The 19,645-nt window shown below is 39.4% G+C and overlaps 1 protein-coding gene across 1 annotated transcript; it reads left to right on the forward strand.

The window, feature by feature from the left end:
• The first annotated feature begins 13,807 nt into the window (after window positions 1-13,807).
• LOC130461501 (uncharacterized) lies at window positions 13,808-15,315 on the forward strand. The gene is made up of 2 exons (XM_056829625.1): window positions 13,808-14,538; window positions 14,583-15,315. Exons 1-2 carry the CDS (start codon window positions 13,808-13,810, stop codon window positions 15,313-15,315), a joined length of 1,464 nt encoding a protein of 487 aa, XP_056685603.1.
• The last annotated feature ends 4,330 nt before the right edge of the window (window positions 15,316-19,645 follow it).

A 19,645-nucleotide genomic window follows, 5' to 3' on the forward strand; every position in this document is an offset into this window, starting at 1 on the left:
CCACTAATACGCAACTACTCTAGTCTTGTAAGATAACTCTTGGGATGACAAACCAAACACTAGAAAAGATGTTCATTATAAAATCTATCCCTATTTCATTTTCAGCCAACAGATAAGGCCATGTTATAAATTCCGAGGTACCTCTAGGATAACTTGGCAGTAAATTGAAAGTTAAGACGACTGTACAAAGAAAATGTCAAACCTTTCTAAGGCCCTGTTTTGTTGACTTACTTCATACAAAATAAGTTTAGTAAATTCAGATAAGTGAAATTAAGTTCGGATGGCCTTAATTGGTGTTATAGGGGCAGTGATAGCTGGCTGCAGAAGTTGTTCTTCCAACTCAGCTCCTTCAAGTTCTTCAAGCTCGGCTTCCAATTCATCCTTTTATACCAACAATCAACAGAGAAAAAAGTTAGTACAAAAGTGATGCCTTTGTAGAGCTACATTTTTTTCCTAGTATTTGTGACTAAAACCCTTACGTACCTCGTCAAAATCAGCTGCACCACCAATAGGAGAAGCTAGTGCCTCCTGTATCTGTCTTAAATTATCGGTCTGCTTGTTGATCTCATCCATTGTCTAGTCCACGTCATCAATATTCCTGTAATGTAAAATGAGCAACTTTCTCATAACCAGTTCCAAATCAAGAGATGAACATTGCAGTTGAACACTAGCTAGTTTCAGTTGAGAACCAACACTAGCTACTTGTTCTAGTTGGTTTAAGTTCATTTTTGACAGGATTATAACTCGTGATCTATTTTTAAATTAGGGAATAAAGCATCACAAAAAAGAAATACAGACACTAATCATTTTAGACAACTGCCCCTATACGTACTACATTTAGATATGGAAGCACGTTATAATTATAAAATATATTGACAGCAACAATGACCTGTTTGAGACAGGAGATATTCCCTTGATTATCCAAGTCAATTGAAAATTTCTGCTGCCAAGTGATATGCTCAAACTTGATCCTGCATCAGATTAAGAGTTTAAGATACAAATGTGAAATAGTTAGGTTAAGTACACACTGATGCAGTGCTTTAAATTCCTCTGCATTATTTCTCCCTCTACTTTAGCAGAGTACTATTCTTTTTCTTGCTTCAGTAAATTTTTTTTATGTTTAATTTTTTGAAAATGAATAAGGGAAAATAAATTTATCATTGCTAATACACCATAACAAATTTCAACTTCTATTTTACTGATGGCTTTACTTCCATTCGGCTTTATATCTTTTATTCTAATCGTTTTTATGTCTTGTATGCAGTACTTTCCTCAAGTTCCTGCCACTTATTCTCAAGCGATGATTGATGAGATACGGGATACTTTGGTTACATATTTTTTCAAGCAAAAACAAGTTATCAATGATCAGATTGATGAAGATGAAGAAAATGATATTTTGGACGTTGATCATGAATGATCTTTGTAGCTAGTGCATATTGACACTTTTTAACAAATGTTTTGCGAATCTCATAGCAAGTTAATACATTTGAAGTATTCTTTTGGACTTAAGCCTGTGATTGGAGTTTGGAGAATATTATATATTACATTAGTTTTATTTAATTTATTGTTTTGGAGAACAAGAAGGTACATTGGTCGGGTTGGAGTATTTTTATGCATATATATAATATCGAGTTAATGGATTTTTACCATTAAATCGAGCCAATTTGTATATTGAATGGAATCTAATAGGTACCATGTAATTTGAAAATATATTATCTGTCACTAATTTATTGGTTGTAGCAGCCATTTAAAATTTAATAATAATACAAAAAAATATCAAAGAAACCAGATTTATTAAAATAAATCTGGTTTCTTAGGTTGCACGTTTATGACAGAGGAGCATCAAAGAAACCGTAGATCTGAAAATGCAGTCTCTTTAAAAAAAACATCAAAGGAACCGCACTTTGTAATAAAGTGGTTTCCTAGTACAGTCAAAGTAACCGCATATTTCCTCAATTCGGTCTCCTTTTCTTTGTATTTAAATTCACAGCAAATGACCTAAGAAACCAGTTTTCTGCCAAAATCGGTTCCTTAGATATATCAAAGAAACCAGGCCAAAACTCCGGTCTCTTATGCTAAGAGACATACTACCTAGGCACCGTATAAGTGAGGTTTCTTTGCCTTGTTTTTCCCGGTTTCTTAGGCTATTTTTGTAGTAGTGCCATTCTATTCTTCCAGTATGAGTAGAACTTGCCATTGGACATAGGTGGCCTTTGCGTGGAGTAGCCTTCTTCCAGTTTCTCTTGTGAGTTCATACTATCAGGAACTTGACTCAAACAAGGTTTCCTGTGTTTTTAGTGAGTACTGGCTCTGATACCAATTGATATTCCAGTAGGAACACGCACAAAAGGGGGGGGGGGGTGTGAATTGTAATTGGAACTGATAAAGTTTCTTGCAGAACTTAGAAATAATAAAGGATCTGAGAATAGGAAAGACAGAAATGACAATTGTGAAAACTTCTTGACACTAATCAAGAAGAGGATTCCTTTTTATTATGGTAATGCCTCGATTACAATAACACTCTAACACAAGTTCCTCTCAAACTTGTGTTCCTCACAGTAATCTACTCAGATTACAACTCTTTCTTCTTCTCTTTCTCTCAGACTTAAACTCTAAGTCTAAACAGGATAACTCTATCCTCTCTAATCAGAAAATACAATTCGTGTTTAGAAAACCTCTAGATATTAATAATGCTTCTGTATATAAGGAACTTAGGAACTCTGGATTGACTAGGACACAAACTGTTTTTAGAAAATCTTTGATAATACGTTTTTAGGAAAGCAAAAACTCTTAGAATGTTTGTGTGATTTTCCAGAAAATATATTTGCCCTTTTATAGAGTTTTATCCTTAGGGTTTGTTCCCTTCAAAGACTCAACTTCCAACTAACATAATCTTAGGTTTCCACGTCCCTTGACTTGAGGAACAAGGGAAGACCACTTCTCCCTTAACTTCCTCAATCACTGGTCGTGGTTTAGACTAAGTCAATCTCCTCAGTTTTTGTAATACCCCATATTTTTTTAAACTTGATTAATTATGCTAATTATTTTAATTAGCCTTTTTAATTAAGCTTTAATCTTATTAATGAATATTTTATTTTGAAAATTTTAAATGTCTTAATGATAAATATTATTTTTAGATTTTATGATTAATTAAGGAATTTTTTTTAATTTTTTTTATTATTTGATTTTTCAGCAAAAAGGATAAAAATCTGAAAATTTCCTAATTACCAAAATGCCCTCATGTATTCACAGAATTGGAAAACCAGGTTCTTGAACCCCTTTCTTCTCTTCCATCCGTGTCACCATTTCAATGAAACTCAAACCCATGACTTTCCATGTGTCTCTACTATAATTAATTCTCTTGCTAATTCATCAAACCTATGTACCTAAAACTAGAGTAGCTAATCTTAATCACCAATTCCATTGCTCAAATTCTTACACTTGTTAATACAATCTTGTTGAGTTGTTGCATCCAGAGAACACCATTGCTCCTATAAATAGCTGTTAATTCATCCCCAAATGCAACACAAATCAGATTAACCATCCATTGAAATTTTCACCATTCAAAATCCATCAAAATTACCCACCTTCCCTGTAATTTCTCACCTTCGAACCACCACCATTACCCACCACTGCCGCCCAATTCCACCGGAAACCACCACCATTGACCACCCAATCACCTCCTGCTCATCTATCACCACCACCGTAGCTCGTACTCGCCTCCCTCCTGCTCCTCCGTTTACCTACGCGCGGCTTCGCTCCCCTGCATCTCTCGCTCCTCCGCGTAAGCTCGACCATCAGCCCCAGCGGCACCTCCTTCCGGTGTGCCATTGTCGCCCAAAAGTCAGCTCCCTCCCTTGCGCAGACCATCACACATCAGCTGCTCCCCTCTTCGTTAATTGCTTCTCGGGTTGCAAATAGTAAGACCCCTCCTAAAACTTAGGTATTCTGTATATTTACTTTGGTAAATGGGCTTATGTTTCTTTTAAAATTATAGTGGGCTTTGCTTTTCATTGAAAAATATCTTAGGTTTATTTTACAGTTGACTTTTAAAGTGAACTACTAGAATTAACGTATTAGTAAGATTTAAAAGCTAATCACTATACTCTTATGCCTTTTTCAAAAAGTAAATGTGCTTAAATTATTATTATTATTATTATTATTATTATTATTATTTTATTATTATTATTATTATTATTATTATTATTATTATTATTATTATTATTTTTATTATTATCACTAAAAACAAGTAATAACTTGGTTATACCTATTTCCATAAAGATCTCGACCCTCGGAGCTCAGGAAGGACGATAATCAAGGCTACAGAAAAAGGTCTAGCCAATCACAAATAGAGGTAACGGCTATTGCTAGTACCCGCAATTCCCTTATAAATGTGATTATGAAATTACAACGTATGATTGATTTATTAAATGAATGTTTTGACATGTTTTATGAATTGCGGGAAATGAAATATGATTTTATAGAATAATTTATTATAATATGATTTGATGGAATTATTCCTTATTTTATGATTGATTATCAAATGCTATAATGATTGATTGAATTTCTTATAAAATGCTGTTTATAAGAAACCGTGAAAGAAAGAATGTTTGATCTTATGATCCAAAGGAATTATGTTACTTCAACTGAAGTAAAAAGACTAAAATGTAAAATTAAACGAAACATGATAAATGAAAGTGAAATTCCTAGTCCGTTTGGCAGTATATGTTCACAGGTTACGATTCTCGGTCATGCATGTACCCATGGGGCATCCGCCCATTGAGCCAAGGCTCTCATGTTTTCGGGCCAAGGCCCCATGTTTATGGACAGCGGTCCATCGTGGAAGACGTTCCACCATGTCATACTTGCCACGACTAGCATGTGCATCCTAGAGTTATGAATGAATTAATTAAAGGACTTTATAAAATGTTTTACATTATTCTATTCTCCCTGTGTTATTAAATAAAATGAATTGAAATGAATTTACGTTGCTAGAATAGTTCGTTACTGAGTCTTCGGCTCACCGTTTTGTTTTCTGTTTTAGGTGCTACGGGGAACGATGGAGACGAGTAGTGGCGAGGAATTTCACCTGAATAATATTCACTTAGTCTATGCTTAATGTTTTAATAGTTTAATTAAAAGACTCTTAGTAAGTTATGTATTTTTATTTCGATAATATAAGGAATTATTATAATAACTTTTGGGATTTAATAGCTTATGATTGATGGCTGCCTTGTAATTCCCAAGAGGGAGTTACGGCAGGTAATGCCCCGACCAATTAGGTTAATTCCGCTGCTAATTATGCTTTAATAATGTAATTAGAGGTCGGGGTGTTACAGTTTGGTATCAGAGCAAAGGTTCTGGACCATAAGTGCTAAACCTTACGGGTTTTCGCACGAATAGAATTCATTAGGCTTTAAGTAAAGAATTTTAAGGAATGAGTTAAAAAGAATGTTCTAAAATCTTGCTAAGTTAAAATGAATATGAGTGTGAGTGTAGGAACGGGATCAAAGGGTTTATTTTATATTTCGCTTCAACCTGATAAGATATGTTATGCAGAATGTCGACCATCGATGTTATCAACGATGTTACCAATGGAGCTCGCAACGAGCATCATGTTCACGATGATAACGACATCACTCATGAAGGGTATGTCCATGTTAATGGCCACGAGGAAAGGATGGAACGATTGGAAAATGTGAGTTCAATGTTGGCAGAATTAGTCCATGATTCTCGGAAAAAGAAAGATGTTAGTGGAAACGAGAGCGCAACGATGTTCAAGAACTTTTCGTCACTTAACCCACCATCCTATGATGGCAAGCCTGATCCAGTTGAGTTCGAGGATTGGATAAGTCGCATTGATCAGTTGTTTGAAACCCTGCAGTGCCCTGAGAAATGGAGAGTTGATTTCGCAGTGTTCTACTTGTCAGGCCAAGCAGGATTATGGTGGAAAGTTAACAAGGAACGAAAGAATGGGCCTGGATTTGGTTGGAACGAACTCCAGAAGTTAATGAGAGACAAGTTTTATCCACCATCCTTAAGGAAACAAAAGGAAGATGAATTTCTCCACCTGCAACAAGGAACAATGAGCGTGTTAGAATACGCAAATAAGTTTATGGAGTTGTCAAGGTTTGCACCAGACTTGGTGTCGACAGAGCAGTCCAGGATGAACCGTTTCGAACGTGGTCTGCACCTTAAGTACCAGGATAGGTTGTCCACTCAGAGGTTTACTTCATACCAGGATATGGTTGATATTGCAGCTAATGTGGAGCGAGTGGTACTACTTCGAGAAGCGAAGAATGTTGGGTATAAAAGGCGAAATGATAACCAAAGCCAAGGAGGAGCAAAGAAGCCCAACCAAAGTTACCAGGGAAATCAAAGGAGGAATGATGGTAATCAAGGAAATAATAGGGGACAAGGATTTCAGGGAAGGAACAATCGATCGCAAGGATGTGCCAAATGTGGAAAAAGGAGTCATGTTGAGAGTGAATGTCGTGTGGGCACAAATGCTTGTTACCGATGTGGAAGTCATGATCATTACGTCAGAGATTGCCCAAATCAAGTGACGTCAACCATGAGAGGACCAGTTCCAACTAACAACGATCATGGTCGTAACAACAACCATGCCTCAGGTTCAAACCGCAACCCACCTCGACCACCGCCAACTGGAAGAGTTTTTGTGATGAGACAAGATGAAGCAGATGAGGATGATAATGTTATCACCGGTACCTTTTCTATCCATTCGTTACCTGCCCATGTTCTTTTTGATTCTGGAGCTTCACATTCCTTTATTTCACCATTGTTTGCTAAATGTTTAAGTTTGAAACCATGTTGTGACTTTCATGCTATGAGTGTTTCCCTTCCTAGTGGAGAAATAGTGAAATGTAGAACCATGTATAGAGATTGTCCCATTGTAATAGAAAAAGTAGAGTTTCTAGCAGACTTAGTAGTCTTCGACCTATCTGAATTTGATGTAATCTTGGGAATGAATTGGTTGACTAAGTATGAAGCTAACCTTAATTGTTCAAGGCAAAGTGTGACCCTTAGAACGCCAGATGGAGATAGAGTTTCATTCCATAAGTTAGTAAGAAAACCAACAATTCAAATTGTCCATGCTTTGAGAGCACGTAAAATGATTGAGAGTGGTTTATCTGGTTACCTATGTAGTGTGGTTGACCTAAATACCCATGTACCTTCCATTACTGACATACCTGTTGTTTGTGAATACCCACATGTTTTTCCAGAAGAAATACCTAGTATGCCCCCACCAAGAGAATTAGATTTCAGCATTGAATTAATTCCAGGATCCACCCCTATTTCCAAGGCACCATATAGAATGGCACCAACTGAGTTACAAGAATTAAAGAAACAATTAGATGAGTTACTTGAAAAAGGATATATTCGACCTAGTGTTTCACCTTGGGGAGCCCCTGTCTTATTTGTAAAGAAAAAGGACGGAACTATGAGGTTATGCATAGATTATCGAGAGTTAAACAAGATTACCATTAAGAATAAGTATCCTCTACCCCGTATTGATGATTTGTTTGACCAACTTCGAGGTGCAAAGGTGTTTTCTAAGATTGATTTGAGGTCAGGTTACCATCAACTTCGAATTAAACCTGAGGATATTCCAAAGACAGCCTTTAGAACTAGATATGGTCACTATGAGTTTGTTGTGATGCCTTTTGGGTTAACCAATGCGCCCGCTGTATTTATGGATTTGATGAACCGTATTTTTAAACCTTACCTTGATAAGTTTGTAGTTGTTTTCATTGATGATATTTTGGGTATATTCTAAGAGTAATAAGGAACACGAGGAGCATCTGAGAAAAGTGTTAGATATGTTGATTGAAAACCAGTTATATGCTAAGTTGTCAAAATGTGAATTCTGGCTTAAGGAAATATCATTTTTGGGACATATTATCTCTGAGAAAGGTGTATCTGTTGACCCTGAGAAAATAAAAGCAATTGTGGAATGGTCTAGACCAACTAATGTACCCGAAGTACGGAGTTTTATGGGTTTAGCTGGATACTATCGAAGATTCGTTCAAGATTTTTCTAAGGTTGCCTTACCCATAACCCGATTAGTTAGAAAGAATACCAAATTTGTGTGGAATGATGATTGTGAATGTGCATTTCAAGAACTTAAGAAACGTCTTACCACTGCCCCTATTCTTACCCTTCCATCTGGAACTGACGGATTTGTAATCTATAGTGATGCTTCTAAAAATGGGTTAGGATGTGTCTTAATGCAAAACGGAAAAGTTATAGCTTATGCTTCACGCCAACTCAAAGTTCATGAACAAAATTACCCTACCCATGACCTCGAACTTGCAGCTGTTGTTTTCGCCCTCAAAATTTGGAGACATTATTTGTATGGAGTTTCGTGTCAAATTTTCACCGACCATAAGAGTCTTAAGTACATTTTCACCCAAAAAGAACTCAACATGAGACAACGTAAGTGGTTAGAACTTCTTAAAGATTATGACCTTGATATTCAATACCATCCCGGAAAGGCTAACGTCGTTGCGGATGCATTAAGTCGAAAGTCTCACTTAAATTCTATCCTAACTTTCTCCCGAGTCACCCAAGATGATCTACAAAAGATGGAAATTGAGTTTATCAAAGGAGATGCTTTCTTGAATGTGTTGGTAATGAAACCAACTTTGATTGATGAGATTAAGGAAGCACAATGTAAGGACTTGCAATTAGAAAGAATAAGGAGTGAAGTGGAAAACGGGAAGTCACCTGGTTTTGTCATTCAAGAAGATGGCACGTTAAGGTTTCAGGGAAGATTATGTGTGCCTAATGATGAGAAGTTGAAAAAGAGAATTTTAGAAGAAGCTCATAGTTCACCATACTCGATTCACCCTGGAGGAAATAAGATGTATAAGGATTTAAGGCAAGTGTATTGGTGGAGCAACATGAAGCAAGAAGTGGCAGAATATGTGGCTAAATGTTTGACGTGTCAGAGAATCAAGATCGAGCATCAAAGACCAGCAGGTTTGTTGCAACCTCTGGATGTGCCAGAATGGAAATGGGATTCAGTTTCAATGGATTTTATCATAGGTTTACCAAGATCAACCAAGGGAATGAATGCTATTTGGGTTATTGTTGATCGATTAACGAAGTCAGCACATTTCTTAGCAGTAAAGAACAATTCGAGTTTAGATCAACTGGCTGAACTATATGTGAGTACTATTGTGCGATTGCATGGGGTGCCTAGTTCGATTATTTCTGATCGTGATACGAGATATCAATCCACCTATTGGAAAGAATTGCAGAAAGCTCTTGGAACAAAGCTCAACTTCAGTACTGCATTTCACCCAACGACTGATGGGCAAACAGAACGCACTAACCAAATTGTTGAGGATATGTTGAGAGCATGTGTTTTAGATTTTCAAGGAACTTGGGAAAAGTTCCTACCTATGATTGAATTTTCGTACAACAACAGTTATCAGGCCACCATTGGTATGGCACCGTACGAAGCTCTTTATGGAAGAAAATGTCGAACGCCATTATGTTGGAGTGATATTGATGAAGCACGTGTTGTAGGACCGGAATTGATTCAAGAAACTACTGACAAGATTCGTTTAATCCAATCGAGAATGAAAGCAGCACAAAGTAGGCAAAAGAGTTATGCAGACCAACGAAGAAGACCATTAGAATTTGAAGTTGGAGATCACGTGTTCTTGAAAATTTCACCAACAAAAGGAATAATGAGATTTGGTCAATCTGGGAAATTGAGCCCAAGATACATCGGGCCGTACGAGATATTGGAAAGGATAGGTGAAGTAGCGTATCGGCTTGCTTTACCGACCGACTTGGTAAAGGTGCATAATGTGTTCCACGTGTCGATGTTAAGAAAATATGTTCCTGATCCTAGTCATGTGATTACGCACGAACCCTTGTTATTGCGTAACGATCTTACATATGAGGAAAAACCAATTGAAATTCTTGAACGAAGAGAAAAGCGACTTAGAAGCAAAGTAATTCCAATGGTTAAAGTCTTGTGGGCCAATCACTTGACATCTGAAGCTACATGGGAAGTCGAAGCGCAAATGAGATCGAAATATCCCCAATTATTCGTCTAGAAACGATAAGACGTATGAATCTTTATTATGTTATATGAATGATTGTGTTATAATAATTGCATAACGAATAGAACGATTAAATATGACATGTATGATTTCTAAGAATGGAAAGTTCGACTGAGCTCCAGTTTCGAGGACGAAACTTTTTTTTTAAGGGGGTGAGGGTGTAATACCCCATATTTTTTTAAACTTGATTAATTATGCTAATTATTTTAATTAGCCTTTTTAATTAAGCTTTAATCTTATTAATGAATATTTTATTTTGAAAATTTTAAATGTCTTAATGATAAATATTATTTTTAGATTTTATGATTAATTAAGGAATTTTTTTTAATTTTTTTTATTATTTGATTTTTCAGCAAAAAGGATAAAAATCTGAAAATTTCCTAATTACCAAAATGCCCTCATGTATTCACAGAATTGGAAAACCAGGTTCTTGAACCCCTTTCTTCTCTTCCATCCGTGTCACCATTTCAATGAAACTCAAACCCATGACTTTCCATGTGTCTCTACTATAATTAATTCTCTTGCTAATTCATCAAACCTATGTACCTAAAACTAGAGTAGCTAATCTTAATCACCAATTCCATTGCTCAAATTCTTACACTTGTTAATACAATCTTGTTGAGTTGTTGCATCCAGAGAACACCATTGCTCCTATAAATAGCTGTTAATTCATCCCCAAATGCAACACAAATCAGATTAACCATCCATTGAAATTTTCACCATTCAAAATCCATCAAAATTACCCACCTTCCCTGTAATTTCTCACCTTCGAACCACCACCATTACCCACCACTGCCGCCCAATTCCACTGGAAACCACCACCATTGACCACCCAATCACCTCCTGCTCATCTATCACCACCACCGTAGCTCGTACTCGCCTCCCTCCTGCTCCTCCGTTTACCTACGCGCGGCTTCGCTCCCCTGCATCTCTCGCTCCTCCGCGTAAGCTCGACCATCAGCCCCAGCGGCACCTCCTTCCGGTGTGCCATTGTCGCCCAAAAGTCAGCTCCCTCCCTTGCGCAGACCATCACACATCAGCTGCTCCCCTCTTCGTTAATTGCTTCTCGGGTTGCAAATAGTAAGACCCCTCCTAAAACTTAGGTATTCTGTATATTTACTTTGGTAAATGGGCTTATGTTTCTTTTAAAATTATAGTGGGCTTTGCTTTTCATTGAAAAATATCTTAGGTTTATTTTACAGTTGACTTTTAAAGTGAACTACTAGAATTAACGTATTAGTAAGATTTAAAAGCTAATCACTATACTCTTATGCCTTTTTCAAAAAGTAAATGTGCTTAAATTATTATTATTATTATTATTATTTTATTATTATTATTATTATTATTATTATTATTATTATTATTATTTTTATTATTATCACTAAAAACAAGTAATAACTTGGTTATACCTATTTCCATAAAGATCTCGACCCTCGGAGCTCAGGAAGGACGATAATCAAGGCTACAGAAAAAGGTCTAGCCAATCACAAATAGAGGTAACGGCTATTGCTAGTACCCGCAATTCCCTTATAAATGTGATTATGAAATTACAACGTATGATTGATTTATTAAATGAATGTTTTGACATGTTTTATGAATTGCGGGAAATGAAATATGATTTTATAGAATAATTTATTATAATATGATTTGATGGAATTATTCCTTATTTTATGATTGATTATCAAATGCTATAATGATTGATTGAATTTCTTATAAAATGCTGTTTATAAGAAACCGTGAAAGAAAGAATGTTTGATCTTATGATCCAAAGGAATTATGTTACTTCAACTGAAGTAAAAAGACTAAAATGTAAAATTAAACGAAACATGATAAATGAAAGTGAAATTCCTAGTCCGTTTGGCAGTATATGTTCACAGGTTACGATTCTCGGTCATGCATGTACCCATGGGGCATCCGCCCATTGAGCCAAGGCTCTCATGTTTTCGGGCCAAGGCCCCATGTTTATGGACAGCGGTCCATCGTGGAAGACGTTCCACCATGTCATACTTGCCACGACTAGCATGTGCATCCTAGAGTTATGAATGAATTAATTAAAGGACTTTATAAAATGTTTTACATTATTCTATTCTCCCTGTGTTATTAAATAAAATGAATTGAAATGAATTTACGTTGCTAGAATAGTTCGTTACTGAGTCTTCGGCTCACCGTTTTGTTTTCTGTTTTAGGTGCTACGGGGAACGATGGAGACGAGTAGTGGCGAGGAATTTCACCTGAATAATATTCACTTAGCCTATGCTTAATGTTTTAATAGTTTAATTAAAAGACTCTTAGTAAGTTATGTATTTTTATTTCGATAATATAAGGAATTATTATAATAACTTTTGGGATTTAATAGCTTATGATTGATGGCTGCCTTGTAATTCCCAAGAGGGAGTTACGGCAGGTAATGCCCCGACCAATTAGGTTAATTCCGCTGCTAATTATGCTTTAATAATGTAATTAGAGGTCGGGGTGTTACAGTTTTCCTTCAAAACAGTTTGTAAATTTATCAAAATAATAGGAGAAGTTTTAGGAGTGTTTAAACTGCTTTATTTAGGAAATAAATACTTAGGAAAAATCAGATTTTTATTAAGCAGGAATAGATATTTATTTTGACAAAATAATTTCCTTTAAAACTTTGATTCCAGAATTTTGATAAATAGGCCAAGTAATGTTAAGTTCCCGTGTTCTTTGTATACCTTTTTGCACATTAATATTTTTACATAAAATCTAAGAAAAATAAACTACCTAGATATTTATGTTTTCCCTTTCTTGGAGCTTACAACTCAGAAGCTTCAATTGTTCCAGCTCTGGAACAGTGACGAGTTCCTTTTGGTAGCTAGGGGAACTCCAGGATAGAAACTGCAATTGTCTTTGTGTATTTGAGGATCACTTGATTGCAGGTGGATTTGTTTCTATTTTGTTAACCCTTGGTGCTTTAGCCTTTACTGTATCCAACCCAAGAACTCCAGCAACTATTCCTAGTTCCTCATTAGAACTCGACCATTTAACTGTCAACACTTATCAACAACATCAACCAGGAAGTTTGCAGTGTGTGTCATCAACCAAAACCAGGAACAACACAATCATTGTCCTCATTTTTATTCTCGAAAAAGTACTCTTTTTACTTAGATTATTAGGTTATCTAGTGGATTGGTAGCCTCATTGCTACCCGCGGTTTTTTTCCCTATTCTGGGTTTTTCGCGTCAACATCTCCTTGTGTCGTCTCTCCTTTACTGATTTTCATATTTATTTTCTTAGTTAGTGTCGACCCAAGCCAAGTGTCGCCCCTAGACGAAATTTTGCATAAACAGTTTGGCGCCGTCTGTGAGGACATTAACTAGGTTTTCCGTAGAAAAGTTCCCTCAAAAAACACCCCTCTCAAAATGTCCTCCGGTGATATCACACTCGAGGAGATCCGAGCGGCCTACGCCAAGGCCTAGATAGAGTTAGCTCATCAGAAAGAAGAGAACGAGCGACTCGCATTTGCAAGCCAAGACCTCCAGGAGGAGCTGGAGTCTTCCAAAAGTACCAAGTACCGATCACGTTACAAGACCGGTGGAAGCGCCCCGAAGATGCCGTCCTTTGACATTCACGACGAAGAAGATCCATTAGTGTCCGAGGAAGATGAGTAAGAGAACTCGGACGGCCTACCACCCGACCATGTGAACCGCCGCCTGAGACTCTTGGAGAAGCAAAGTACGTTGATGTTGAGGTTCATGTCCAAGCTGCCAGGGGCACCAACACCAGTAGAAACTGAGCCGACCAACGGGTACGTTGCATCACCCTTCTACGAGGAGATCGCCAAAGTGACCGTCCCGCGACAGATAAGGATCCCCATTTGGAAGACCCTGCATGATGGAACATCTGATCCGTACCGGCCACGTCAACGTTTACAAGCAGCGATGCGGCAGATCGACATTCCATGGGACCTGGTCGAACCTGTCATGTGCAAATCCTTTGGAGGCACCCTCGACGGAGCAGGATTGGAGTGGCTCATGGACATCACCCCCGGATCCATATCATGCCTGGCCGACCTGACCAACGCCTTCTACCAGCAGTTCGCCAGCAGTCGTCAGCTAGAGAAACAAACGAGTGATATTTATCAGTTGTTCCAATCTCCTACCGAGTCGGTACGCGATTACTTTAGCCGTTTCAATTGTGAAAAAATTAGTATAAAAAATTGTGATGTCAAGACAACTATCGAAGCCTTCAAAAGAGGCCTCGTCCCCAACTCGAAGTTGTACCGGGAAATCACCAAATATCCCTGTGCGACGTTCGAGGAGGTGCGATCCAGAGCCATTGCCCAGATGCGCCTTGAAGACGACGAGGCAACCCGGACGACAGCACCACGACCAACAGGGGCAGCAGCGATAGACGATCATACACCCCGAGGAACAACAGCTGGCGACATCAACTATACAATCGCCAAAACCAGGTACAAAATGTCAATCAAAATGATAGTACTAATAATGTTTACAGGAATGAGTGGGCCGATCACCCAGACATCTCCGAGTACAGCTTCAACGTCGACATCGGAGGCGTTGTCAACACCCTTCAAAATATAGGTGAAACCGTCAGATGGCCTAGAAAGAGCGGCATACCAGATTCCATGAAGGACATGAGCCAATGGTGTGAATTCCATAGCGACAATGGCCACAAAATCGAGGAGTGCATCTCCCTTAAAAAGGAGGTCGCATATCTACTGAAACGGGGGCACCTGCAGGAGCTGCTAAGCGACAAAGGGAAGGAGACGTACAACAGAGCGAAAACCACCCAGCCCAACCCAACATCAAGCAGCGACCGGCCGGCCCCGCCTAAATTCAACAAAGTGGTAAATGTTATTTATGGTGGTTCAGATATTTATGGACTAACCTCCCCTGCAGCTAAAAATATTATCATAGGAGAATCTGGAGCCATCAAAGAGGGGCATACCGAGAATGAAATCACCCTCGACAAGTCTCTCGCGGCAATGTCAATCACTTTCGACGACTCAGATTCAGTAGACGCACACCCGGAACATCATGATGGATTGGTAATATCACTCCCAATAGGCAACGCTCTTATCAAAAGGATCTTGATCGACAACATTAGCTCAAAAAATGTGTTTTTCTTGGAGGCCTTACAGGAAATGGGGCTCGAGGAAAAGAACATCGTCAAAAGGTCGCCGATTTTGGTCAGGTTCAGTAGACTGCGAACGGTTGGAGAGATATAACTGCCTACATATGCGGAGGGTGTCAACATAATGACCAAATTCAACGTCGTCGACTGCCCATCAGCGTACAACGTCATTCCAGGGAGGCCATGGATCCACAAAATGAAAGCAGTACCATTTACATACCATCAGTCAATAAAATTTCCAACCAAATGGGGGGTCATGGAAATAAAAGGACAATTGCGAGATGTCAAACGATGCTACGAAACCGCATTGAAACCCTCCAAATCATCCATCTAGCAATTACAGCCAGGGTCGAAAGCAAACGAGCCAGACGACCAGCAGATCGACGAGATCGTATTGGACCCGGATAAGTCAGAACAAGTGGTACGGATCGAAGCATCACTGCCTGACAACATCAGAAGTGAAATAGTGGCGTTCTTAAGAGAAAACTTGGACTGCTTCGCTTGATCGCACGAAGATATGACAGGAATCAGCCCAGACGTCATCACCCACAAGCTCAATGTCGACCCCAACTTTAAACCAGTCAAACAGAAACAACAGAAGTTCGCACCAGAACGAAACAAAATTATAGATGAAGAGGTCCAAAGTTAACCGAGTCGGGAAAGATAAGAGAGGTGAAGTATCCAGATTGGTTAGCAAATGTAGTCGTTGTCAGCAAAAATAATGAAAATGGAGAGTATGCATAGATTTTACATACATCAACAAAGCTTGCCCCAAAGATCCGCTCCCGCTGCCGCACATCGACGCTATGGTCGACGCCACCGCCGGACACGAGCTGCTGACATTCATGGACGCCTACTCCGGATACCAGATCCTCATGCACCCAGAGGATCAAGAAAAAACAGGTTTTGTAACAAATAGAGGAATTTATTGTTATAAAGTGATGTCTTTTGGTCTTAAGAATGCAAGTACTACGTACCAGCGGCTAGTCAACAAGATGTTCAAAGATCAGCTTGGAGACACGATGGAGGTCTACACCGATGACATGTTGGTGAAATCAAAGAAAGTAGATGACCACGTGGAACACTTACGATAGTCCTTTGAAATACTAAGGAAATACGGTATGAAACTAAACCCGACTAAATGTTCTTTTGGCGTGTCTGCAGGAAAATTCTTGGGCTACATCGTCACCCAACGAGGAATCGAGGCGAGTCCGGACCAAGTGCGAGCGATCATCAACATCCAATTAACCAGGAACATAAAAGAGGTACAACGCTTGACAGGAAGAGTGGCAGCATTAAGCCGCTTCATTTCTAGGTCGTCAGACAAGTGTCGATTATTCTACGACGTCTTGCAAAAAAAAACAAGGGGTTTTAATTGGTCTGACGACCACAAAGTGGCTTTACGAATTTCAAAAAATATTTGATGTCGCCACCCCTCCTATCCAAGCCCAAGGAAGGTGAAGTCCTACAACTTCACTTTGTCGTCAGCCCGACATCAGTCAGCGCGGTGCTAGCCCGAGAAGACGAGACGCAGCAGATGCCCATCTACTACATCAGTAAGTCTCTGTTAGAAGCAGAGACCAGGTAGTCATCTCTCGAGAAACTTGTTTTAGCACTCGTCACTGCCGCCATAAAGCTAAGGAGTTATTTCGAAACTCACCAAATAGTGGTAATGACTAACTACCCCATTACGTATGTGATGCATAGGCCAGAACTTACAAGTCGCATGGAGAAATGGACAATGGCATTAGGAGGATTCAACATCAAATACCAACCAAGGACGGGAGAAAAGTCGCAGGCACTAGCTGATTTTGTGGCAGACTTCAGCCCCGACTTCGAGAGAATTGCATACGACGTAGTGAAACATATAAACAGCATGGACAAAGGAGGAACGTGGAAACTCTTTGTCGACGGGTTTTCCAACTTTCGAGGAGCAGGATTGGGCGTCGTGCTGAAATCGCCACAAGGGGACATGATAGCATAACCCATATGCTGCGACTTCAAAGCAACAAATAATGAAGCGGAGTACGAGGCACTGATCGCTGGAATGACACTGGCTGAAAATCTAGGAGCAAGTGGACTCAATATCTTTAGCGACTCTCAATTGATCGTCAACCAAATCAACTGCGAATACGAAGCTAAAGACCTCAAAATGACCCTATACCTCGAAAAAGCCAAAAAACTAACCAGAAAATTCAAACCATTCTCCATCAAACAAGTGTCACGAGACCAAAACACAAAGACCGACGCACTCACAAATTTAGGATCTGCACTCAGAAAATCACCATTCTCGACCATACCCTTAGTGCACCTGTTGTCAACCACCATACACAAAGAAATTCCACCCGATGCTAGCCTCGTCCTAACAACCACAAACACAAAAAGCTGGACAAAACCCATCCTCGACTACCTCACACACGAAACCCTTCCCAGCGACAAGCTCGAGGCCAGAAAAATCCTTTTTAAATCCTCACGATATTCTATTTTGCAGGGTTTCTTATTTAAAAAAATTAGCCAATGGAATGATGATGAGATGCGCTGACAAAGTAGAATGGGAAAGGTTACTCCAGCAATACCACGAAGGAGAATGCGGAGGACACGAAGGAGGACGGAGCTTATCAACTAGGATGAAAAGGAACGACTACTACTGGCCGCCGATGTTTAAAAACGCCATGTGGTACGTCACCACGTGTGATAAATGCCAAAGGCACGCAGGTATGACACATAAACCATATGAATTTTTGCATCCAACTTTAACACCTTGGCCTTTCATGAAATGGGGAATGGACATCGTCGGTAAACTACCCGTCGCCCCAGGACAAAAGTTCTTCATGTTAGCACTAACGGATTATTTTTCTAAGTGGATAGAAGCAGGTGCGTTCCAGCAAGTAAGGGACAAAGAAGTGTGCTCGTTTATTTAGACTAACATAATATGTTGGTTCGGAGTACCCTCAGAAATCATATGCGATAACGGATCCCAATTTATAAAAGACAAGACAAGAGATTTCTGCAAGACGTGGAACATCGAGCTGAAGACGTCAACGCCAAGATACCCCCTAGCAAACGGCCAAGAAGAATCTAGCAACAAAACAATTATCGAGTCACTGAAGAAGCGGCTAGACAACAAGAAAGGGCAGTGGGAAGAAGAATTGCCCTCCATCCTATGGGCCAATAGAACGACGCCTAGGACGGCGACGGGGCAGACGCCGCTCTCACTCGTCTACGGGTGCGAAGCCGTACTACCCCCAGAAGTGAAACTGCCGAGTACAAGATACGGTCTCATGAAGCCAGAATAAAACGACATAGAACTAAGTGAGAATCTCGACAACACGGAAGATTAAAAGGAAGCAGCGGTGATAAGGATGGCGTCCCAACAGCGTATCGTCGCGAAGTGTTTCAACAAGAACGTCAAGGAAAAGATCTTCAAGGAAGGCGACTGGGTGCTGCGCAAAGTGTTTCAAAACACCAAGGAGTTAAACACAGGTAAACTGGCACCACCTTGGGAAGGACAATACGATCGACAAGATCGTTGGCAAAGGGGCATACAGACTTGCCATAAAGGATGGAAAGTTGGTCCCAAGAAGTTGGAACGCCACCCATCTCAAGCTTTACCATTTTTGAAACGTCGTCGTTCGCAATTTTATCAGTTTTTACGCTTTCTTTTCATTTTCTTCCTTTATGACATTTATCGATTTCGTTTACTCATACCCATTGCTGACTTAGGCATCGGAGGGCCGTTGGCACCCCCAACGACCTATTCTCCTAGTGACCCATGTTCGTCTCGTCGGCGAAACAGTCGATGAACTCTAAGACGTCAGCAAAGGACGACAACAGATAGACGATGTGGTCAACAGCAAACGACGTCGCCTCCAAGGTCATGACCCTTAAACTAATTGGATCCCAACGACGACATGTCGCTACTAAGCGCGACCACTACGGACGACGCATGTATTATTTATGTGCACATAACTTTGATCTTCGAGTACCTATTAAGTGGCATCTAAATATACTATATACAACAATGACGATGCACGAAAAAACACAAGCTAGGGCTTGCGATGTTTTTAACAGCCCGAATTATTATTTTTCCAGAACCAAACACATGCAAACCGAATAAACGACAAATACCCATTCTATATAAAAGCAAAATGTGTGACCTCTAGGGCCACGACTTTGAAAATCCAAACAATCGCCTCAATGGAAGACTGTGAGGGGGTCGAAAAACACGACGGGATGCCTTTGGAAAGAGTATATGGCCCGCACGACTTTTCCCCTCTTGATGTGGCAAGAATATTAAGTAAATAGGAACTAACTGTGGGTGTTAGCCTCTTTTTACTAGCTTTTAGGAGTCGCCATTCAGTTTAAGAAAACTAACAAAACCCCGTTATCATGATATGCCTGGAGTGCAAACATATTTGACTCAC

This window comes from Spinacia oleracea, chromosome 5 (assembly GCF_020520425.1).
Source record: "Spinacia oleracea cultivar Varoflay chromosome 5, BTI_SOV_V1, whole genome shotgun sequence".
Taxonomy (NCBI): domain Eukaryota; kingdom Viridiplantae; phylum Streptophyta; class Magnoliopsida; order Caryophyllales; family Amaranthaceae; genus Spinacia; species Spinacia oleracea.